The 24,811-nt window shown below is 36.4% G+C and overlaps 1 protein-coding gene across 4 annotated transcripts in view; it reads right to left on the bottom strand.

The window, feature by feature from the left end:
- Positions 1–24,811, bottom strand: part of ARB2A (ARB2 cotranscriptional regulator A) — a 421,353-nt gene that overhangs the window by 134,818 nt on the left and 261,724 nt on the right. For all 4 annotated transcript variants that reach the window (XM_030847879.2, XM_060296012.1, XM_060296010.1 and 1 more), the window contains 2 exons: positions 16,016–16,132; positions 8,517–8,601 (listed from right to left, as the gene is read on the bottom strand). In XM_030847879.2, the coding sequence (XP_030703739.1) occupies positions 8,517–8,601; positions 16,016–16,132 (202 nt within the window). The remainder of the gene's footprint in view (positions 1–8,516; positions 8,602–16,015; positions 16,133–24,811) is intronic.

Consider the following 24,811-nt stretch of genomic DNA (forward strand, 5'->3'; position numbering starts at 1 on the left):
AAAGTGCTATTTAGTTAATGAAAACACCACTTAAAGAATTAGAATGTATACCCTTTGAATGGAAGAAAGAGGAGTGCTAGAATTCTTGAGCAGTACATGTAGTCAAAAGTGGTACAGTATCATATATGCTAAGATGTCTTGAATTTTAAAGTCTGTTTACAAGGCAAAGTATAGATTTTCAATTACCTAATTAATTTGAGCTATGTCTAAAAACATACTAGACAACTCAATTTGTCTACACATTCTGAATGAAACATTTTTCATTGGTATCTTTAGAAGGAAATGATTATTCACTAATAAAGAAAAGATATAACTCCTTAGTGTCATTTCCTCAAGATATGTTTTCAGCAATAAAGTGAAGTGAATATTTAGCAAATATTCAGTATTTTAGTCAGTGTAAACAGTCTGGATTATTTAAGCAAAGAAAAATTAGGGTTCCATTAATGGCCCCTTTCTATATCCAGAATAAGACAGGATCATCTAAATACAGTAAGTTTTCAAGTTTAATTCTTATCTCCTAAGATATCTACCTTGGTTCTTTTTTTCCCCCTTTTTCTTTTCTTCTTTTTTTTTTTTTAACCATTTATACTGTTAATTTTCTAAATTTTACACAGATTTACATCAAGTGTTCTAAGTAAGCTGAAATAAAAAAGAAAAAACTAACTCAAGTCATGACAAAGGCAAGAAAAACTGAGATGGATACAAGTTTGGGGAGGGAATATATTGACAGGAATCAGAGATCTAGACCGCATAGTTTTAATGAATCTAGGTTCATGTATTTCCTTAATGGTAGATGGAAAGAGCTTTCCATCCTGTGTGCCTGGTACAAAAGGGTCACAGGTATGTGAAAATACTCATCCTCTCACCCTTCAGGTCAGCCAGGAGGGGCTCTGTCCATTCAATTCTGGACATAAGCAACCTTCTCTTATGTCAAGGTTGCTTATGTCCAGAGTGCCATACAAATGTTATACTTTTCTGTACGTGTTGCTTAAGGAAGAGTGGAATAACTTTAATAACTTTCTGGTGACTATGCTTTACGGTTACCATAAACCTTAGAGGACTGGTAAAGTGGATCCGATAAGAAGGTCAGGTTTTCAAGAACCCAGAACAAGAGACTGCAGGGAGAACATAAGGGCGAAGACTTCAGACCTAAGTAGATACCCTGAAGTCTAGGAAAAGGATCTCTAAAGTCAGATAGGCAAATATGTACTGTCTTTACCAGTGGGAAACAGGAGAAGATCAGGACTAGAAGGAATGTCCTAGAAGTGTCATCTTCTCAGAGAGGCCTTCCCTGGCCACCTTCCTAAAAATTCGAATCTGTCCCTCCACATACACACACTTCAGGTCCTTTCTTTTGTTTTCTATTTCTCCTACCAATGACCACTATCTAACATACTAGACATATACTCTCCTTACTTATCTTGTTTATTACTGTCTGTATCTCCTACTAGAATGTAAGCTCCACATTGGGACCTTTATCTACTGTAATTCACTGCTATGTCCCTGGCATCTGCAGCAATGTCTGGTCCACACTGAATTCTTGTTGAATGAATGCATGCAGACTGAAAGCATATACCCAGACAGGCAGGGAGGGAGCACATTTGGACGGGGCTGAAAGTATGTGGGCCTGAGCAGCAGTACTTATCCACACCTAGGCCCAGTTAGAACCCACCTGGCAAAGAGTGGACTGTCAGTCATAGGCCAGCCGAAGCAAGCTGTGTCCAGACTTGTAAGAAGTCAGAAGATATCAGTGCTCTATAACCTTGTCTGCTTTCAAACATTTATATTTTGCTTTCCTTTCACCCAGAAGAATGTCTGCTCATACACAGTTAAAAATTATATTTGCTATTTTGGGGAAGCAACACACCACATAAGATCATTTCTAATTTCATCTTTACTGCTACCCTAGTTTCTTTCAGCTTTGTCTCCTGATTTCTATGTCCTACTGAACATTTTTCTTTTGACTATTAGTCTTCCTTTTGATTTCTCCATTATATTTTCTGTCTTTCTGTGACTACGGTTTTGTGACCCTTACCCATGTCACAGAGAACATAGGAAAACATGAATAACTAAGTTATTTGTTGTTTAAAAATAGAATTGGAGACAAGAAAATGGAAGGGAAAATATTTCTGCAAATGCTTTTTCCATTTCTACAGGATTAAAATAATCAATAATCGCTTTTAAATAAATGACAGTTTTAAATTCTAAAATGACTAATGAGAATATATAGTGCCACATTACATTTTCACAGTGCCTTCCTCTGGATGAACTTAAAATATCCCTCCAGATACTAAAAAATTGTCCTTGTAACATTTCATAACATTTCTATAAGTGAGGCAGATATTTGCTGTTGCCATTTTATAATAAACATAAACAACCAAAATGTGGGCTATACAATAAACATATATCCTATTAACCTATTATATGTTTCTCTGAATAACATGTTTTCAATGCGCCGATTTTCACTAGTACGAAATACTATTAAAATAAAGAAGTGGGGGAACCAGTAACTTGGCACGTATTCAAGATCCCTCAAATATCCACCGTTCACTATATGTTATAATAACTGAAAAGTCAGACTTCATTTTAAGTACAATATAAGATATAATGCTGACAATTCTTAAGTGTGGAGTTGTCAAGTATTACATTTGCTTTCAAAAGAAAAATAAAAACAATGTGACTGTACTGAAAATAATTATCAGTGTATTTTAAGTACAATTAAAAAACTTTATTATACCTGCTTTTAAAATATATATGCACAGGTAAACAACATTCATAAAATAGAGCTTTTATGAGCATTAGATCTATTTTGGGGGTAAAGGGAAACATATTTAGTAATAAAGGAAAAAATTCAATATTAAATGAGTATGTATTTTTACAGGCAATTTCATTGCTTTGACCATGAAACGTCTAGTCAAAAGATAAAAAGCAAAGTGTAACAAGAAAAAAAACTTCGTAATTTAGAAATCTGGAAAAAAGAAAGCCTTCACTAAATTGAACAGATAGTCTGGACATCCATTACTAACCTGTGGTCAGTACACATAGAAAATTTCAAATAATCTTAACAGTTTAAATTATAGTAACAGGGTTATTAATCAGAGAATTTCAAGTCTTTCAAAGGTACTTAAACAACATTTGCCATTTCTACTTGAATTTCCTGCCATCACCTCAACTATCATTATCTCAATTAAGTAGGTCATAAAACAATTTCATCATTTCTTGCCCATAATTGATTTCCCCTTCCAGCTCCCCTGTACTTCTGGTAATGACATTTTCATTATCCCAGTTACTTTTCATCGGAGCTTATCATTGTCTTCTCCCTCCCCTTAGCTTCCACCTTCAATCTGTTTATCATCAAGGAGTGTAGATTCTTCCCAAGTCATATTTGTTACAGCTCTCCTATCCTCTCTGTTCCCACTGCCACCACTCCAATTCACACCATCAACCACATATACTGGCTTTATTGTTCCATCCTGCTGAGTCTACTGCCTCCGGCTTCTTGCTCCTGTTTTTTATTCATTTACTAAATTAATCTTCTTTAAAATTCCATTTTTATCACGTCATAATAATGTTGATCATGTCATAAAAAATGTTCAACATTTTTTTAGGACTCTTTGAGGGAAATCACTGGTTTTGATTGAAAACCTGTTCAATTTTTATAAGTAGGTATGGAAAATGCTGGGGGTACTGGCCCTAACTGTTCTCTCAATTGATGCAACCTAGTGTTGATGCCAGATTCAAAAGGAGCAAACTACCCACTGGCAGAGGGCCAGGAAACAGTTTTTTTGGGGAAAAAAAGTCATTATAAGCTATTGTTCACTGCTATGTCCCCAGCTTCCAGAACAGCATCTGGAACATAATAATTGCTCAATAAATATTTGAGGAATAAATGGATGCAGGTTTCCCCTACTATCTGAAAGTAGAGTAACTCCTGTGAAACCTTTCGTAAGCCAAAATGATGTAAAGTGAAGAAGCAACTACCTTAGGGCACTCTTGCTAGCGGATGCCCAAAATAAATCGAGATAAGGCACAGAGGTTTACATGCACAGTTAAGCTATGGCAACTTGATGTTGAGATGCAGAGTGTAGTTCCCAGAGAAGGAGCTTAGTGGTGCCACTCTTGCAGCTCAGGGTACTTGCTGCCTCTATAGCGGCTCCCTGAAAACAAATGCTGAATGCTATTTTTGCTTTCACCTTTCTTCCTAAAAGCAAAAATCCTCTTTGGATTTCCTTCTGTTAATGAAAACAGGTACTAATGCAGGTCTTTCATAAAAGTGAAGTGGCATAAAGTAAGCTTTCATAAAGTGGGGGACAACTGTGTATGCTGCGGAGTGTACAAGAAATCTCCTTTTGATTTAAGCCAAATTTGTTGGAATAAACACCCACAGGAAATAGAAGGTTACAGAAAGTAGCAAGCTCTGTTCTACGAAAAATTTGGTCAGAGAAGAGCTGAACAGTATAAGCTTAAGTATAAGCTCAGAGAAGAGCTCACAACTTAGTATAGGATCAAATGAGTGTGATAAAGAAGAAACAATATCTTATCTTTGGTAAACTGTACCACAAAGTCTAATGAGGTAGTAGAAGAGAAAGGGTAGAAATAAATTGTCTTCAAAGAGCATTTTAATGCCTTTTTTTGAAAGAGTTGCTCTTAAACCCTAAGGTATCAGAGAAGAGAAGAACCTTACAAAGATTTAGTCTCAAAAAAAGTTAAGGTTTCTTTCTGCTTAGGCTTGAGCGACCACCAGAGTTGAAGTAAGCCTGTTGTATTAATTATCCACTGCTGTGGAACAAGTCGTCTCCAAAATTCACAGCTTAAAACAAAACACATTTATCAGTCCCAGCACCTGAGGGTCCTGGATCTGAGTGTGGCTTCGCTGGATGACTGGCTCAGGGCCTCTCACAAGGCCACAGTCAAGGTGTTGGCTGAGGTTGCAGTCATCTCAAGGCTCAACTGGGAGGGGATCCTTTTCCAAGGTCACTCTCGTGGCTGTTGGCAGCCTTCAGATCATCACTGGCTCTCAGCCAGAGACACCGATTCCTTACCACATAGGCCTCTGCATGAGCAGCTCACAACATGGCAGCTGGCTTCCATCAGAGGGAGCAAGCAAGAGGACAAGCAATAGCCTGAGATCTGCCAGCATTCACTGGTATTACCATGCTCCCCACTATCCTTAAGCAGCAGGCTTGATAGAATGGTGGAATGACTTTTTGAACAGTTACAGTGCCTGGTTAGGTGACAACACCTTGTAGAGCTGAGACAATGTCCTCCCAGGTGCGTTATGTGCTCTACATCAGCCTTTAATACACTGTGATGTTTCTCCCAGATCTCGGAATGAGGAGTAGAAATGGGGCTGGATTCTCTTCTCAATACCCTTAGTAATCTACTAGCAAAACTACTGCTTCCCATTCCCATGACTTTAGGCTCTGTTGGTCTAAAGGTTCCATACGGAGGAATGCTTCCATGAGGTGTCACAACGATTCCACTGAACTGAAAGCTGAAACTGCCATCCTGCCACTTTGGAATCCTTATACCACTGGATTAACAAGCAACAGAGATTGTTACTATATTGGCTAGGGTGATTGATCCTGATTACTAAGGAAAAATTGAGTTGCTACTACACAATGGGGGTAAATAGGAGTGTTTGTAGTGCAGGAAATTCTCTAGGTCATCTGTTAATGTTTTCTGTGATTCGTGTCAATAGAAAACTACAATAATGCAAGTCAGGCAGGACTGCTAACAGCCCTGACCCTTCAGAAATGAAGATACAGGTCATCCCACCAGGCAAGAGACCATGACCAGTTGAGGTGTTTGCTGAAACCAAAGAGAATATGGAATGAAGGTAGTTACACATACCAGCTACAACTACATGACCAGTTGCAAAAATAAGGAATGTAATAGTTATGAGTATTTCCTCATTTTGATATGAATATATATACTAAATATTTTTGTTTTCTTCTCTCTTATTCCCTTAACATCTCATGTAAGATGTGTCAATAGTTATTAGCTTTATCTCTCAGTATTTAAACTACAGGATACCAAAGATGAGAAGAATGAACTATCAGCCAAGGACAAAAAATGGGCTTTGTATCCTCCTTCTTAGTGTGTTTTCGATTGTACACGGGATAGTTGTATCATGTTAGGTGGAAGCAAGACTTCATTAATGTCTTCGTTTGGAGATTTTCTGGTTTAAGGAGATGTATATGAGTGCCATGTTGACAAGGGGTGAACTGTGGAGGCTCTGTAATGTGGCAATTTGACTAGGTTCAACTACATTTCCCAGAATTCCTTTTCAATCTGTGTGTCTCCAGTTAGAATGGTACAAACGGGAGACTTCTGTGGGAAATTTGGAGAGTTAAAGTCAAGCAGCAACAATTTCAAGCTCACACATGTTGTTTATCTGCTGGTTCACTTGGTGGCACAAGGCAACGGTTACCAGGACAAAGGGCACTGGCTTCTACAGGACACCCATACCACCAAGGACAGAAGCCACAAGAACTGACATGGGTTTAAGTCCATCTTCATGGGCTCCAGCTCATGCTTATGGGTTCCAGCTCATTCTTGCTCTCCACCCCTTTACATAACATCTTCCCTTAACAACTGTCTGCTCTGTAGACTCAGCTCCAGCATCGCTTGCCAAGTCGACATTCTTATAGAGACTGCGTAACCAGCTCTGATCAAATCCCAGGTCAAATCTCTGTAATAAATCCTTTACTATATATAGTCAATCCTCATTATTTGTGAATTCCATATTTCTGAATTCACATACTTATTAAAATTTATTTGTAAACCCCCAAATCAATACTCACGGTGCTTTTGTGGTCATTTGTGGATATGCACATGTGCAGCGTGGTAAAAAATTTGAGTTGCTCAACACACACATTCCTAACTAAGGTGAAACAAGGCCATGCTTCGCCTTCTTGTTCCAGTTCTTGTACTGTAAACAAGTGTCCTTTTCGCAGACTATTTAGTGCCATGTTTTTCACATTTTTGTGCTTTTGTTGGTGATTTTGTTCTCTGAAATGGCGTCCAAGTATAGTGCTGAAGTGTTAAGACAGTGATGTGTCTTATGGAGAAAATAAGTCCCATTAGGGCATGAGTTACAGTGCTGTTGACTGTGAATTCAATGTTAGTGAATCAACAATGTATATTAAATAAGGCGTCTTTAAACTGAAACACTCATAAAACAAAGTTATGTATTGATAGGTCAATGAAAATGTGACCAGAAGCTTGCAGGAACCTAACCCTGTATTTTCCCTAGGAGTGATGATTCAGTATTCACTAATTCAGTGTTCTCAGAGACTTTATAGAACATAATCACTGATAATAAAGACAATATATTGTAATTAATGTACACCACACACACACACACACACACACACACACACACACACACACTGTAGCATATATATCACCTAGTAGTCTGTTGCTCTGACTGAACCCTGATTGACAGACCTGAAAGGTTTAGTTATAATGATAGTGAAGCTCAGTTCAAGTTTAGGTATTAATGATGGTGAAATTTAATTATAATAATAGTTCTTTACCTAGTAGTTGAACTGTTCTCCAAATTATTTCCTTCAAATATGTAAACATGTATGCAACTTTGCTTAGCGATTAGCTATCTCTTATGGTTGTTATATGAGGTAGTTCATGTTCAAAACTTCTACTCATTCTCTGGCATCTATGACCAAAGCAAACCCATTTCTGTTCTGTAACATAACCAGACACCACTGCTCAGTTTGTGTTTACTATCAAAATTGTGAAAGCCAAAATCAGAAAGTAATGAAAAATGTCACTCTTTCCTCTTATCTAGAGATTAGAGACTAAAGTAACCCACCTTTTAGGATGGAAATCAATGCCACTCTTCAACTGTCTGGAGCTCGTCTGCTTCCTCAGGTGCTCACCCCGCTACCTCTTTTCTTTCAGTGGACAGGCCAGTCTTGTCTTTGCCCCCTATGAGTATCTTCCGATCCGTTCCAGCCCTTACTCCTTATACTGCTCTGTTTCTTTTGCCTAGAATACCACCCTGCATGTCCTCCTATAATCCAAGTCCTATCTAACACACAAGGTCCAGCCAAAATCTTTTACGTGAAAAACTTCTCTAGACTCTAGGCCACAGGAATGTCTCTTCTCTGAACTCACAGTCTTGACTGCCTATTGGATCACTGAATTGGTAATCAATCAGAGACAAATACTCTGAGATCCTGTACAGCGATCCAGTCCTTGTCCTAATTTTCAATTTATGTACATCTAATCTCCCTAAGCTTCAACAGCAACTGTCTAAATTACTCTCACGTTGTTTCACCTATTCATCTTTACAGAGTTGGATGGTAAGCATCTTCAGCTACTTAATGTACTTCTGGTAGTAGGTCAGACCCATGCTGTATGTTACCAATAATTCATTCAAAGATTCAAGGCAGAACAACATGCTTAATTCACAAAATAGAATTCCACATTTCATTAGCATATTTTTTCACCTTAATAAAAAGCACTCTATACATCTCTCATCAAACACATACCTGCTGAGACTCGGGGACAGTCAGGCAGCATGGACTCCACTGATGTGTCTAACGGTTCTGAGCTAGAGACCCAATTACAACAGTTCTGCAATGTAATAGAGACAATGTTCTGTTGAAACATAATTTAAGGCAAGACCAGCTTGTTAGGCTGTAGAGATTAATTTATCCTATACAATCAACCACTATAAGTATACTCTATTTTCCATACTCTGTAAAAAATTCTCTTATATAAATAGTCAGTAATTATTCATGACCAATATGACTGTGGAAAAGAGTTCATCTTCTACAATTCAGCAAGTTATCTGTCCTGATATTAAGAAGACATGTAACCTTCTGTGAACTATGATGCAATATACTCATAAGAGAAGGCTAGGATTTTAATTAAAGGAAATTGAAAAGGGTATCTATTTTTAACTTGTAGATGGAAATAAATATTAATTTGAACATGTGAAAGAATAGTGATATTTTAAAACTATATTCTTTGTCTTTGTAATACTAGAGGAAATAAATTTTGCAATTACTCCTCAAAATCTGGCCTATATAAATATACTATCATTTAATTTTTACTTCAACTTGGTTCAATGAAGGCTGTATCAAACAGTTCAAAAGAAACACAACCTGGTGAATTGTAGCTGTGTGTCTGAGGACACAAAGGCTTCAATATTAAGAATAAACCTCTAAGATAATGATGATTTACAACTCAGACAGATGAAATAAAAATAATCTATATTCCTTCCATACATTTTAAGTGTGTATTTGAAGTCTGGCTTTAAAAATGTGATTAACCTCATATGGCTTTAAAAAAATTTCCAACATACACACGTGCACACACACACACACACACACGCAGACAGACACACACACAAACACAATGAATTTCCAGACAGATTTTATTTCAAAAGAAATCATCCTATCAATCATATTGGAAAAATCGCTGATTGCTATTCTGGTAAACAAGCATGTATTGTGTATTTTTAGATGCTTGCTGTCCTGGTTGTGCACCATGGAATCCGTCCTCACTGTGGAAAGATCCTTGACTGGTAGATCAAGTGTCTTATTGTATTTCCTTAATTCATTCTGTCTGGAAGAAGATGTCAGCTGTGTTGCAGTGAGGAGAGAATTTCAAAGGCCCCAGTCCCCACCAATAAAGGCCGAGGAATAGCTTTTGAATAGATTTGTCAAGGCAACCCTACTGTTCTGGGACCAGGGAGAGCAGGAATAACATAAAGGAAGGGTTGCTGTATGAGATTAGAAAGTGAAGTTCACAAAGCATGGCAGATTTTTGTAAGAAACAGTAGATCAATGAAACTATTGAACTGTGCGGAAAAAAAAAACATGAAAACAAACACAACATCTAGTAATGTTCTTAACTGCTTTGCTTTCTCTCTTTTTACATTTAAAATGGATAAAATATTACTATCTTCATGTATTATAAAAGCTTGAGGGTTTAAAGTGGATATGTATTCTATAATTTTCACTCCTAATCTTAATTAGCAGCTGAATGCAAAATTATACAATGTAAGGGAGAAGAAATTATAAAAGAAATAGGGTTTTAGAAGATATTTCGTACATTTGAAATAAATAAAATTAATATTACTATTGATAGAATACCACCTCAGAGAGTTCTAGATAATGCAGAAGATTAGCACACAATTAGCCAGCTTTTATATACAGTGTGACACTTGCTTGTAAGAAATGAGTATTCTCCAAAGCAGTGTCAAGATATGTAAATGGATGATTTGTTTTATCATTCATCACAATCCCTAATAAATTCAAAAATCATGACTTCTATAGGTACTAAAAATAGGTTTCCAATGATACAGGGAGATAGCTTCAATGAAGAATGACTTTCTCTTTCTCTCTCTTTTTCTTAAACAATTTAGTCTTTTCAATGACAGCAATTAGCTCTACCGACAGACAGGCAGCGATTAGGTATATATTTTAATTATTATTCATCCTAGTAGTACCTCCAAATCTGATGAAAGTCGGCTATTACCCAGGTGATATGTCAGTCTTAATACTGTTCACTTACACTTCACATATGTAAAACTATGTCTTATAGGATATTTCCAGTATTAGTAACAGTGATGGTACATTATAGTATTAAGGCGATTAGTCATTTTCTAACTCATCATTGACATTAAAAGCTGAACAAAATGGATCTTATCCAGGTCACCTTCAACTCAAATATTTAAAACAAAATACAGGTTTACATTTTATGATTCTGAAATTTCAGTTTTTATCTAGGCACATGTTTAGGCTTTGATCTCTCATAAAAGTAGGGTAGAAAACAAACATCCTATAATTAAAGTAAATGTGTCCAAAAGTTCTCTGCAATGACAAAGTACTGGTATAGAATTGTAAAGGTTTGATACCATAAGTTGACACATACGTATGGTGTGTGCATGTTTGTGTGATATTTCTATCCCACTGGGAAAGATAGAGAGAGAAAAGGACAAAACAAGCTAAAAATATGTTTGCCATATGATAGAGTATAATGAAACAAAATAATGTAAACAAACTGGGAAATATATGTAAAGAAGGAAATACGAGAAAGACATACAGCCATTACATATGAATTCAATCTATCTGAAATTCCATCTTATCAAATGGAACCCCCTATTCTGAGATGTGTTTTTATAGTTTAGAAACCAAATCTCTTTTCACTGTTTTTCTAATGCTTATTTTATCCCTCTTCTCAATGCCCCAATTTGCACCCTATTCCAGTTCTTCAGTTGAGATGAACACTAGCTAAGTGTCTTGGATGACGACAGAAGCAGCCCACTAGGAAGGCCCTATCTAAACCCAGATCATGCTGGAGTGTGTTCCCAGACCTCAGAGATCTTATTCTCAGTTGCCCTGAGCAGACAACAAGGCATGCTGGACTAGAGGTACCAACAGAGCCATGCTTGAGCCTCAGATGCAGCCCCGCCTCATCCCGACCAACAAGCAGAGAGAAAGAAGCCCTTGGCCAGAGCCAGCAGATGGGGATGGATCCTGTAACTACAATTTCTCTGGGTCTGAGGGAATAAGAGAAAAAAAGGCAATACAGTGAGTGTCTTAAAGTTAAGTGTTTTCAACTTTAAAGGTCTTTTACTCTGAAATTATGACTTTAAAATTAAAATTAAAACTTTAGGTTTTTGTGGTTGTAAATTGCCTTCTTCGTGAAATCCAAAAGTTTGGGAGCTGTTAGTATAAACTAGAAGTGCCTATAGGCCAAAACAGTGCTGAGTGACTATTTAAACCAAGGTTGACAACATTTCAGTGTAGATATGAAATGAATCAAAACATTTTATAAAAACTTTACAACTTAATATATTATGTTTAAAGAGAAAAGTAGGTACTAGGTATTCCTGTGCAAGATATTTGGAAGTATTTGGAGGTGCATGTTGCCCTGGTTGAGCGTAGATTTTTATTCATTTTTATGAGTTATAAATCATCAGTGTCTAGAGGTTGATGCTTAATATGGAAGGCATTGTGTCCTCCTCAGACAAGAACAACTACTACTTATCAGGTTGTGTTTCCAGGACTGACACTCAGAACTGAATGGTGATGCTAAGGGTTCATGACTATCATGTAGAACCATACATCTGGCTTGGCTGGAGACTTTCAGAGGCCAGGGGTATGTCAGGAAATGACATTCACCCACTCACCCATTATTTTTTTTAATAAAAACTATATATTTAAGTACAACATGATGATTTAATATACATATACATAGTGAAATAACTACAGTCAAGCCAATTAACATGTTCTCCTTTACATAGCTAGCATTTTTCAGTGTGTGTGGTGAAAGAGCCTGAAATCCATTCTCTTAGCAAATTTCCAGTATTCAAAACAGTATTATTAAATATAGTCATCAGGCTGTACATTAGGTCTCTATACTTGTGCATTCTATACCACTGCAATCTTTGACCAACATCTCCCTGTTTCCCCACCTTCCTGACACTGGTAACCACGATCCTACTCTCTGCTTCTGTGTACTCGACTTTCTAAGATTCCACATATAAGTGATATCGTGTAGTATTTTTCCTTCTGTGTCTAGCTTATTTCACTTAGCATAATGTCCTTCTTAGGTTAAGTGGGTTCATCCTTGTTCACTCAGACTTTACAGGCCTGGAGCCTGAGGTAAGAAGTCCCTTTCAGGAGCTGCTTTTGGTTACTTTCTACCTCTTCTCATGAGGCTGGCTTAGTATGTATGCTTGGTCTTTTGGTTGGGAGTATATTTCGCTTGGAATCATTGCCATAGTAGCCCTCTTTGACCTTCTTTCTTTAAAAGAAATTGTTATTTTAAAGTTATACAATTAATACAAGAATACAGTACTTAACCTTCTTTCACTGTGCTACTTTTAAAAAATCAGCTTTCTATAGTAAATGAATACTTAACATCAGCAACTTTACCATATTAATTTAAACATGTTTGTAAAACAACAAACAACTTTACTAATTTGTAGTACAACAAGAATGACTAGGCAATTTGTACCATTATCTTACTTCCACATTTTAAAGCAGTGTTTGGTGAAATAATGGAGCCAATCTGGTGAAATAATGGAGCCAATCATCAAGAGGCCAAAAGCACTGAGGCTTCATCTACAACCAGACTGGTGTTTTTATGGATAACGTGCCAGTTCAGCTGAGGTGTTTTTCTTGGCGGGGATATCTGCAAGCTCTCTCAGTTTTTGAGCTGACTTTAAATGGAGCTGGAGTCAGCGAGGTGGTAGGGCAGTGGGCGGTGGAGGGCACAAAGGTTGCCCTGCCATGGCTTCTCCCAACACCTGTGCTCAAGACAACTGCCCTTTCTAATTGCTGAATCCAGGCTTGCTTGCTCTTCAGTATTTCACAGAGTCTTGCAGAGTGCACAGGGACTGAGAAGGAGAAAGAAGAGGGGACGCTGTTTCATCCTGAGTGTTGGGAGATCCTGGACTCTAACCTTGCTAAACCACACTGAATTCTCCACTAGGGGATCACACATTTAGGTGAGTTCCTGCAAGGGTATCTGAAAGATATCCCTTTTTTTGCTCTTGTTTCAGTGGAGAGCTCTGAGCAGGGATGATTTCAAAGCCCCATCAACAATGATCTAATCATTTTTATCTCTGGGATCTTATAGTGTTTTCTACAATAATACAGTTGATTTCTTTATGTAGTACCATTTGGTTTTCAAGGGGTTTTCCTCTTGGTTATCACCTTTGATTCTCACAATAATTCATGAAATAGATGAAATCGGAATTATTATGTCTAGTTCACAATTACGAAACAGGCCCAGAAAGGCAGAGTGGCTTTCTAAAGACAGTAAGCCTTGGCAGAGTACCTGGTAGACCCAGGTAGTTCACGCTAGCTCCTTAATTACTGTTTTACCTAGTGAGTGACTAAGCCAGCATCATTATCAATACTCGTTCTCCTAACTCCTTGTTCTGAATTACTTCTCTTTCGTAAGATATTTTGAATATGCAAATCATTCATGAAACAAAAGGAGAACAGTGTTCATCTATCTTACATTATTTGGGGTGAAAAGGTAACAACAATAATAGCTGTGATTTACTGAACTTCTTTAAAGTGCCAACAACTGTGCTGTTTCCTTACATGCATTTTTTCCCAGCCATGTTTATAAGATAGGTATTATATTTTATAGATGAGAAAATTGAATCTCAAAGATATTAAGAAACTTGCCCAGGACTACACAGCTAGGTAAATGATTGACCTGGGGTTTGAATTTTGGTACGTCATAACACAAAACTCTTCACGCTTCTTTATGCCTAAGCCATAATCAAGGGAATTGAAAGAACTAGGTCATTTATCAAATTTTATAAAATTTTCAAAAATTTTATAAAAGCTATGTCTGCAAAAAAATTATTGACAGCTTTGACAAAATTAAGATAAATTCAATTACTGCCTATTTCAGTCAGATGAAAAAAATGCACAGATTAATATATGCTGATTTTTAGGGGATGCCTAATCCAATCTTAGAAATACTTAAAAAGTAAATCTAAATAAATTCTGTTATATTTGTCACCTGGAATGAGACATGAAGAACTCGCAATCAAAAAACATGATAAACAGGGATGCTTCTTGTTTGGGATAAGCCCTAAATTCTATATTGGCTGTGTGTGGGGAAAAAAGGTACCAACAGATCATTTATAAACCTTACTAGTTATATAATACTGGGAGCTGTTTATGTATCCATTTGGACCGATAAACTGCATAAGAAAGTATAGTCATAAAATACACAAAATTTCTCTTGGAAGAATTTAGGTCCTTGGTAATGAAAATTAAGGATGTAGCTAAATTGTGAAAGGAGAAAGGAGAAAAGCAATGTGGTCAGAAAACACCTGGGTGTTAGAATAGATTAAAAAAAACCCACCTTTATATGTTCATTATGAGGAGTAAAAATATTTTGGACTTCTGCATGATGAAAATACTTTTTCTAATGGAGAATAACAACAGTGAAAACAGATTGGTGATATGATAACACCACTAGGGGATTATATAGCCTAGTCTTTCTGTTTATTCAAAACTCTTTTCAAACATTAACTCTCTGGTCCTTATGGTGCACCATGAGGACTGGCAGAAGTTACTGTACCTATGGTGAGAGGTCAGCTGAATAAATAGCTGGGTATTCTATTAAAAAAAAAAAATACTGGAAGAAAATCAGGAAGGTCAACCAGCTCATTCATATATATAAATGTAAGTATTGATTTGATTAAACAATTGCTAAAGCATGGCGTGGCTAATGTCAATTGCTTATAATATCAGGAAGGTGAATATAAGTAAAAAAGAAATTTCAGCTATATATCTGTAATAGGAATCAAGGAAATAATGAGCTGAAAGTTGTTTGAAAAATGGGAGCATGTTCAATGAGTCCTTGTAAATTCTCAGGTTCACAAGCCCTTAGGAAGCGTGAAAAAGCTTTCTTAGCCTGAGGCTGGACCATGACCAGCCCCTGGGTTTCTCCTAGCTCAAGGGTCTGCAAAACACTATTTCAGCTTTTCACTTCTTCTCCCCCTACTGGCAGCAGTGAGCCATCCATTTAAGAGGGGCACATATCGACCACTTCTGAAGAAAAGAATGAGACAATGTATATTGGGCTTGTTTCTTGTAATTAAGCAGTACCAATGCTAAATACCAAAATTAAAAAGCAGGGAATAATAACCTCCTAACAGATCATGACCTTATTCAGCCAAAGTTCCCACTATATACTGTATGCATACATATATTCTATAGAAAGCCAAAAAAAAAAAAGAAAGAAAAAGAAAAAGGGGATATTCTATAGAAAGCCAAAAAAAGAAAAAAGAAAAAGAAAAATGGGAGGAGGGCTTTCAAAAAAGTAGTCTTTCTTCAGAAGGGTTTCCTATTATTATTTCAACCATGTCTAGTTTTCTCTATTCCCTCTTTCTGCCTCCAGAAAGGGAATTTGGCGGTGGGAGGTGATATAAGTTAGTGGGGCTGCTCAAGATATAAAGGCTCACACTCATTCATCTCAGCACAGAAAAAAATCATCTCACCTCTCTCATCCATTCTCGAATCGTTTTGCCAGCTTCTTGATGCCACACATTGTGAACAGAGTCTGTCAGCGCCACAGCAGTCACCTTACTTTTCACATCTGCTTCTCGTTGAATCATCTGTTTTTAAAAAGGAAAATAAAATATTGGCCACAATTTTTTTCCCTACTGGGTGCAATCTGCTTAGTCATAGATAACAGTAATATATTAAAAATGAAAAAGCAATAGGCATCTCTTGTTCAAATTTACTCTTTTCTACACTGAACACATGCCTTATTCTTGTACAGAGGTGTGAAAAGACCTAATATTTTCTTTGCAAAAGACAATACCACTTAAGTCTTAGAACTTTGCAGCTCTACTATTTTCCACGTGGTTTGACAATTCAAGGATTAAAGGCATCACAGGGGAAAAAAAGAGGAATCCCTGAGGGCTTTTTTTATAAGTTTCTTCCACCATGTCCTATTTCAGTGCTTCAGGGAGTTGTACCAGGGGTTCACTGTTAGCTACTTAGGACTAACTTCTGCTAATTTTTAGTAGACGGCACATCAGTAAAGAAAGATGTCTTTGACTTTTCCAATTTAACTAGCCTGCTCTTCACCAAGGCCTTGTAATTCCTTGGTGTTTTAAATGACCACAAAGATCTTTCTCTTCCAAGATTATCAATGTCATTTTGCTTTCTTTTAGGCTGAAAAATGATTACATTTTAACTTGTTTCTATAGAATGTTATTTCTATAAAATTAAATTGTTCTAAAACTTAAAAAAAGAGCCACTTGGCTTGAAGAAATGGAAGAATTCATCAGTGGTCTGCAAAATAAAGAAACTGAGAAATAGTAGTTCTAGATTAAAAGAATCATAAACATTCTAACTCTACTAACACTAGTAACTGATTTGACACAACAAATACAAGAAAGCTTAATAAAAAATTTAGTTTCAATACAGTATCTAGTAGCCTTGAATTTTATAGCCATGCCTTCACTCTTTCTTTGCATCAAATGTCTTTTCTCCCTCTAAAAAAGAGCAATTTCTCTATCATTTACTATTAATTTATTGTCTATCAAAAATACATTACTGCATTAAAAAAAAGGGAGAATTCTGAATGGTGATGAAAGCTCACACAGAAAACAATGCAAGCCACACTTCTGATACCAAATGATGCCTGTTGGCATTCTGAATTAAAAATGTCTCTCTCCTAAATTTCTTTAAACCCTGCATATGCACATCCCCTTTCACTAAACAGTACCTAATGGGAATCTAATTCACTGTTAATGCTGCCTCAGCAGCATTCCTGCACCTTAAATCTTTGTGCCTTGTGGTTTCTGCTCATGTAATGTGCAAATCTTAAAATCAATGTTGGTTATGAACACCGTAATATTAATGCAAAAATTCACCTGGCAGTACCAATAATATTTTTAAAAGCATAAAATAATACTCTAATTCAATACTTCACGTTCATTATTAGGCAGTTTACTACCTGCTTCTAGATTTTATTTTAAAAATAGATTCTCATTGGATTACGATGGCACTAGAATATAGAAATTTAAACTGACATTGGATAATAAACCCCCAAATTCCACAACAGTGAATCCACCTGGCTCATGAAGAACTTATATGTCCTTATTCTCATTTTCTAAACAGGAACACTTAGAGATCTAGGAAGATTGTTGTTGGAAGTTACTAAATAAGAACACCACACTCTTCTAGTAGTCTAAGAATATGTCTGCATTTATAAATATTTGTGCTGAATTTTGTTTTGGTTATTGTTGACACATGCTGACTTAAATTTAAGGTGGTAGTGTCTGAAGGTACTAGATATTGAGGACCATTTGTGAAATGATATAAAATTAAGAGTTGAAAAGGCTGAGGATTTAGTGCAAAAGTAGAAAATCTGGGGATTAAAATTCTACAAACCTGGAAAAATATACAGTTGATAGACTGACTACCAGAGCGAAAAAACTTTGGTCTGTTTGTTCATCTGGCTGACATTTCACACAATGGATGGTGATGATCTGTAACTTTTCTTCACATCACATCAAAACACATTAATCATCCAGCATGATACTCCCTTACATTGTTATGGTTCTTTACAGTTTAAAGAGCACTTCCTTCCATATTATATTACTAGAGGAGGGGAATGGTCAAATTCCAGAGGATCTCAATCAAGAGCTGTTTACAAATGAACCCAGTAACAAAAAATTTCAAATATTTGACTGCTTAGGATTAGTAGAATTTTAAATCTGTGAAAATCTTAACATTTTAGTTTTTCAGACTATTTTCCTCTTTGGCCATGCTGCAACTGGTAGTACCGGAACTACTTGCAAGTGCCATTTCCGTCCAAAGCCTCTGCTTCTTGCATCTGTTGGTGTGGTTCCTAGCTCCCATTCTCTCCCTTACTGCTTCCACTACGAATGAGCAGTGACAAAAAATGCTGGAGAATGGCAGTGGGGGGGGGGTAGACTGAACACAGGAATCAAGACTGTTTAAGAGACAGACCTTAGATGGAACACAACTAAAGCAAGGAATGGGTGGAGGCACAGCTGGGCAGGAAAACAACTTCTTTAAAAGTCCACAGTAGAAGACCATGATAGTCTGGAAAACCCAGAAATCTGAAAGGAAAGAAGCCATATGACCGAAGTCCTACTATATGTCAATCTAAGGTGGAGATGTGGTTTTTATTAGGATCCACGGATATGAACACCTTTGAAATTCTTTGCAAAATTCTGTCTGTATGTGATATGAATATTTTTCTGGGAGAGGATGCTTAGCTTTCATTAGATTCTTAGAGGGATCTTAATTTCTAAAAATGGTAAGAGTTTGTGATCTCAATACCAATCTTTCAGAAAAGAAAGATGGCATTTTTTTTTTGTTAAAATGTCTTCAGTATGGCAGTATGGTATTGAGTTGAATGAAAGCGAAAAAAAAATTGATAACCCAGACATCAACATCCTAAAGTTTCATGGCTTACTTAATGTATGGTAAAATTAAAATACTGTTTGCTTTTCTTTGTGTATCTAATATTTGTTTCTATCTGAGTAGCACTTCATACATTTCAAAATGAATACATAGTCAATCTCACTTCACTCTGAAATAATACTGAAGTGTATATAAACCTTGTATCATTTTCCCCATTTCAGAGGAGGAAACTGAAGCTTTGAAACTGGTTAAAGGCCACACAGATATGACTCTATATCTGTGGCCATGTAAAGTGACACAGCTCTGACTTGACCATGACTTTATGTCTTGTGTTCTTTCATTTGTATCACATGGGGTCTATTTCTCAGTAATATACTATTACACTCTTATATAAATAAACTCATTTGATTAATTCCATTTTCATATATACAATATTTCATTGACTTGGACATTTAAAAGAATGGTTTAAAAAAATCCAAATCCAAATCAGTAAAGAATGTTGAAATCCTGAAAATCATGCTAAGAGAAATCAGCCATGAGCAAAATCATACTATCAACAGCATTAAAAATTATTACTGTAGTTCTACAATAAATGATGTATAGGATAACAGGGAAAGTTAAATATTTATATAAATCATATTGATGATTTGAGAATTAATACAAATATTTGATGCTGTCACCTGATATTTTTCTTTCCCCTTCCTAATTCTGTTCATCTATTCCATTTTTGTTATAATGTCTTTTCACCTTAGCTTATACACAATTAATCTGCTCTTTCCTTCATTGTACTGCCTGCTCCCAGTCTGACAAAATTAAGCCAATAAATATCAAGTACTTTGAACAGTAAAAACATATACCGTCTGTATGCAGGCTCATCTTATTATTAAAATTTTTGATGGGGTTGAAATTGAGAGAAAAAATACCTATTATTTTTTTTCTTCCAGAGTGAGAGTAAGATTTTAAACATTAAGTAACTATAGCAAGATAAGACAGCTTATCTGAGTGTAAGAGTATTTGGCAAGATGGAGACCAGAGGACCAGAAGGGCGGAATGAGAGGGCCAGTCAGTGGCAGCTACCTTTGCTCCCCTCCATGGATATGGCCCTTCCACAGGGCTGCTACCATCTCTCCCCAGAAATCAGGTAGGACTTTTCTGTCCACCTAACCTCCCTCACCATGCTTTCTCCAATGCCCTCAAATGATGTATCTGCTTACTATCTTCATAAGTACCTGGCCCAATTCAAATACTTCATGTCGCCCCAAAAGTTCCTTAATTCCCTTTTTGTACCTACAAACTGTTTAACTTTTCTGTGGGTTTCATTTCTTCTAGAACTCTACCCTGAGGTACTTTTAGCAAAGGAAAACATAAAGACTCTTTTATTTCCACCAAATCAAATGAAAAAATTGCTGTCCATTTGTCTTAGCTTAGAAGATAAGCTTTTGAAGGCAGGGAAATGTTGATGTTATAGGGATGCTCTACCATGAAATCTGTGGGGGTAGGTTCGTGTCTCTACTCCAGGGCCTTGGATTCTGGAAATTACAAATCCAACCTAATACTAGATTCAATACTCCCAACCTGAAAAAGAAGTGAACCCTGAACTGGGTTGTCTTCACCCTAACCTAAAAGAAGAAACAGATAATTTTATTTTCCCATATTTGTGACCCAGCAGCCACAGCACTCAGAATAAATATGTCTTATATCTTAAAGTCCGAGGGGACCTCCCGAAAGAGCCAGTGTGGCTTAGGGGTAGGGATGTATATATGTGCATGTAGATCCATATTTATATTTGCATATATATTTTAAACATGTTTTTGAGGGAAATATTTTAAAAGTCTTTCATCAGCAAAAGCCATTACTTTCTTTTTAAATTCTGACATGTGTTACACATACGTATTGTGAGGGTTACAGCATGTGAATCACTTGTACAGGAAAGAATATTCTCAAAGAAAATCAAATAACCCATGTTTCCTTCAGACGAAGATCTGACACTACTGTATGTTTATAAATTTGAAGATCATTACTACTGTATGAGCATGAATGAATCCTTAGTCTGGTTAATAGCACGGTTGAGATTTGAGATGTCTTTAAAAAAATACATATGAATATAAATAGATTAGCTCCCTCTAGAGCTTCTCAAGTTAAGATTTCAGATTAAGTTGTTCCAAAGTTTGGAAAGTATGAAAAGCCTTTTCACATTTTCGTTATGCAGATTATAATTACACTCAGTGCTTCTACTTGAGTGAAGTCTTTATGTGGTTCGACAAACTCTGGTATTTTACCACAAGCCTCTCCCATCATTTTACAGTTCTCCCTGTATGTTCCCTAGCGAGTGGTGCACTGTCCTCTGGGCTATCAGGCCTACCGTGTTAAAAATGTGCCCTGGGCCAAGATGACTAATCAGCTGCCAGTGGGTTTGGTAGAGTCTTTTCTGTTAACGTCTTCCTGAAGATTCTTTTGTACAAGTCTATCCCAATAGCATACCACCCACAGAACAAATACCTTTGCTGCAACATTAAAACTTTGGTTCTGTTACTCAAGGCTCTTGAAGCACCTCTAGTGATTATAATGAAATACGTATACACTTTGGTAGATGAAATAGGAAGACTAAACTGCCCAGCCGGAAATTCAGACAAGTATGACACTCAGCTCTCACATGTTACAGTTCACACTTCTCATCTGCATTCACTTTTTTTTTTTTTCCTCCTTCAAAAGTAGAAGCTTTCAAGTAAGCAGTCTTCATAAGGAGTGCAGTGGTTAGATTCAAGGACCTTGGAGTCAGATTCCCTGGGTTCAAATCCCTGCTCTGCCACTTCTGGTAGTAACACCTTGAGTTAATTATTTCAACTTTTTCAGTGTCTCTATTTCATCACATGTAAAAGGGAGATAATAAATAAACTAAGTCATAGAGTTATTGTGAGATGACATGAACTAAACATAAAGCAACTTGCAGAGCACCTGACACACGGTACACAATTATAGTAGAGGATCCCATAAAAACATATAATGTAAACTACGCCTTATGTGTAAACTAGTGCATTCTCCTTTCTCAATGTAGAAGGTAACAGAAGCTTAATTTAGAATGCATTTAATGACAATGTTATTTTTTAAAGGGTCATATATCCATAAAGGAAAAAAAATTTATGAAGGGCTGCTTTTTCCTTAGAGTATGTGGTTCAATAATTCTAAAATCACCTGTCTGAGGAGTAGAAAGAGCTGATTATTGCGTCTGTTTAAAGTCCTGTAATCAGAATACTAGACCAGTAATAGCACCATGCTAAAACAATTGTTGAAGCTGTACTGTGGCAACCTCACTTTCTGGGCACCAGCAAACCCTTTCAGAATTACTGGGCTGGCTACAAAGCACGTAGCCATGGCTCAGCAGTGCCAAGCTGGCAGAGAGAGAGTCTCTTTACCGCTGTTTTTTGCATAAAAGGGAGTGTAGCTGACTATATTTTTAAAAAGGTAATCACAGAGATATGAAGTATGTCCAGAGGAAGGCAGTATAGTGTTGTAGTTAAAACACACATAGGCTTTGGAATAAGATGTCCGTAACATTTTTATTTTTGGTTAATCATTATAAGAATACAAAAATGGGAATAATAACAAATATATTATTAATCAAAACTAATTATAAGAATAACAAAAGTGGGAGTCACTCCATAGGGTGGCTGAAGGATAAATAAGGCATGTAAGCAATCAATACTGTCAGCTACTATTATTACTACCTTGACATTCATTTTTAATTTCTAAAATGTATCCTTCCTTTTAGATATGGTTATCTATGTACTCTTCAGTGACATCAACATTTGTGCTGATAGGGTAGCAGTTAAGAAGTGTCATAGAGTTACTACACCCACCTCCACCCCAACTTTCTCCATTATGTAAAGTGATTCGGGCTTGCTTAAATGTTTTCAAAGGAAAGAATTAGGTATAAATAGGATAATCACACATTTCAGATAGTCCAAGACAGTCCTGGTTTACGCCTGTTGACCTGTGATAGTTATTAATAATGTCCCCTTTCACAGTTAAAAGTGTTTTGGTTTGGATAGTAAATTATATGGTCTCTGAATGTATAATACAGAAGTTAAATGTCACTCTAGCAAATGAGTAAATCTTTGTGCTCAATGCTTAGCAATTTAAGGATATACCTAAACCTAGAGAGTTGTCACTAAAAAAGTAACCATATAGAAAAACATACAAGAAATATTTCCCGAAGTTCCTAAGTTCCAAACTTAAGGGCAAGCCTCAGCACTGTGCGGCCCCTCACAGATGGACATGCAGCCTCACACCCTGGGTAGGTAAACATGGCCAGCTGGAGCTCCACTGTAACAACAGGATAAGACAACATTCTCTTTTCCTGTGCTTTGAAGCCCTAGCTTCAATTCTTACAACCTTTGTCTAATTTCAGGAAGGAAAAGGCTCTCTACAGGCAAGAACCCCAAGGGATAGGGTATGTAAACTGAAACTTCTTGGGTCACATGCATTTATGAAGATAAGTCTCCAGCCACCAGTTAGGGAATGGCAAGTTATGATTTATTATTGCAGGCGGCCAGAAGAGAGCAGTAATAACTTCCTTTTCCTTTCCTGCCTAGACCATGCTGCCACGTGCAGACTCCTTCAACAACAAAAAAGCATGTGGAAGGTAGGTTGAAAAGAAAAAGAAAAAACAAAACAAAACAAAACAAAACAAATATTAAGTGACTGACAATCTGGGAGCTGAGAAAGAAGACCAGTGCCTTACAAAAACACATGATGTGAGAAAAAAAGCCACAGTAAGAGAAACTTACTTTATTACTCCAGAAAACAGCAAGTTAATTATAAGAAAAAAAAAAATAAAAGAGGTCACAGATTAAAAAGCCAGTGTAAGACTTCATCAAGGTGACTTATTTGATTAAAATGTTTTATTATGTAATGTTAGAAGACTGACCATAAGTTGGCAAGATATTATAAAACACAGATTTGAAAATTGCAATGAATATATATGAAGTGGATATATCATAAAAGTATAAGTAAGGACTAAAAACACTGCCAGTCCAAAACACTAAGGCAGGCTTAGCAAAGGAGATGTTTAAATGATGACAATACACGGTCTTAGAAGGAAAAATGAGAAAACTTTTTAAAACCTTATAAATGTACTACATACCAAGGAATGTTTCTGATGCAAATAGGTAGTAAGCATGTTCACGATACTAAGTTGAAAAATCACTTATGAGCCTTTGGTAATTGGTATATACTATAAATACTTTGGTATATTATAGGTTTGGCAGGGGCAGGCATACACATTCAGCTGGGAGAATGTTAATATACTTAAGTTTGAAAGCATAGCAGTTTCTTTAGGTCTGGGAAAAAGAAAGATAAAGGGATACAATTTCCTGCCACAAAGATACATAGTAGATAACTGAGTACAGGAGATCATGTTATTTAACAAATTTCTCTTAAAAGCCTTTACCTTAGGTGTGAGGTGATGGATATGTTGATTGGCTTGGCTGTGGTTGAATATTTCACAATGTATACAGATACTAGGGTCATCAGGTTGTACACCTTAAATATACACAAAATTTAATTGTCAATTATACCTCGCTAAACCTGGGGAAAAAACCTCTACATTGAATTTCCACATAGATGTTGGTGCATCTGAAATTTCATTAAAGTTTTCAAAGTTATTCTACAAATTTAACAATATTTTTATAAAAAATTCAGGTTCCAATTATCAGTATTGTTTTCAACATATTTTAAAGGCTGCATATTCTGTTACTTGGCATAAACAGGGGGAGTGATATTCTAATTTATCAACTGTTCTAGGTAATACATTATTACCATTAGGTTGATTTTTGACCTTTGGGAAGAACTCATAATTCAGGAAGGAAGCCAGGTTCAGATAAATTCTG

Source organism: Globicephala melas, chromosome 3, assembly GCF_963455315.2.
Source record: "Globicephala melas chromosome 3, mGloMel1.2, whole genome shotgun sequence".
NCBI classification, from domain to species: Eukaryota; Metazoa; Chordata; class Mammalia; order Artiodactyla; family Delphinidae; genus Globicephala; species Globicephala melas.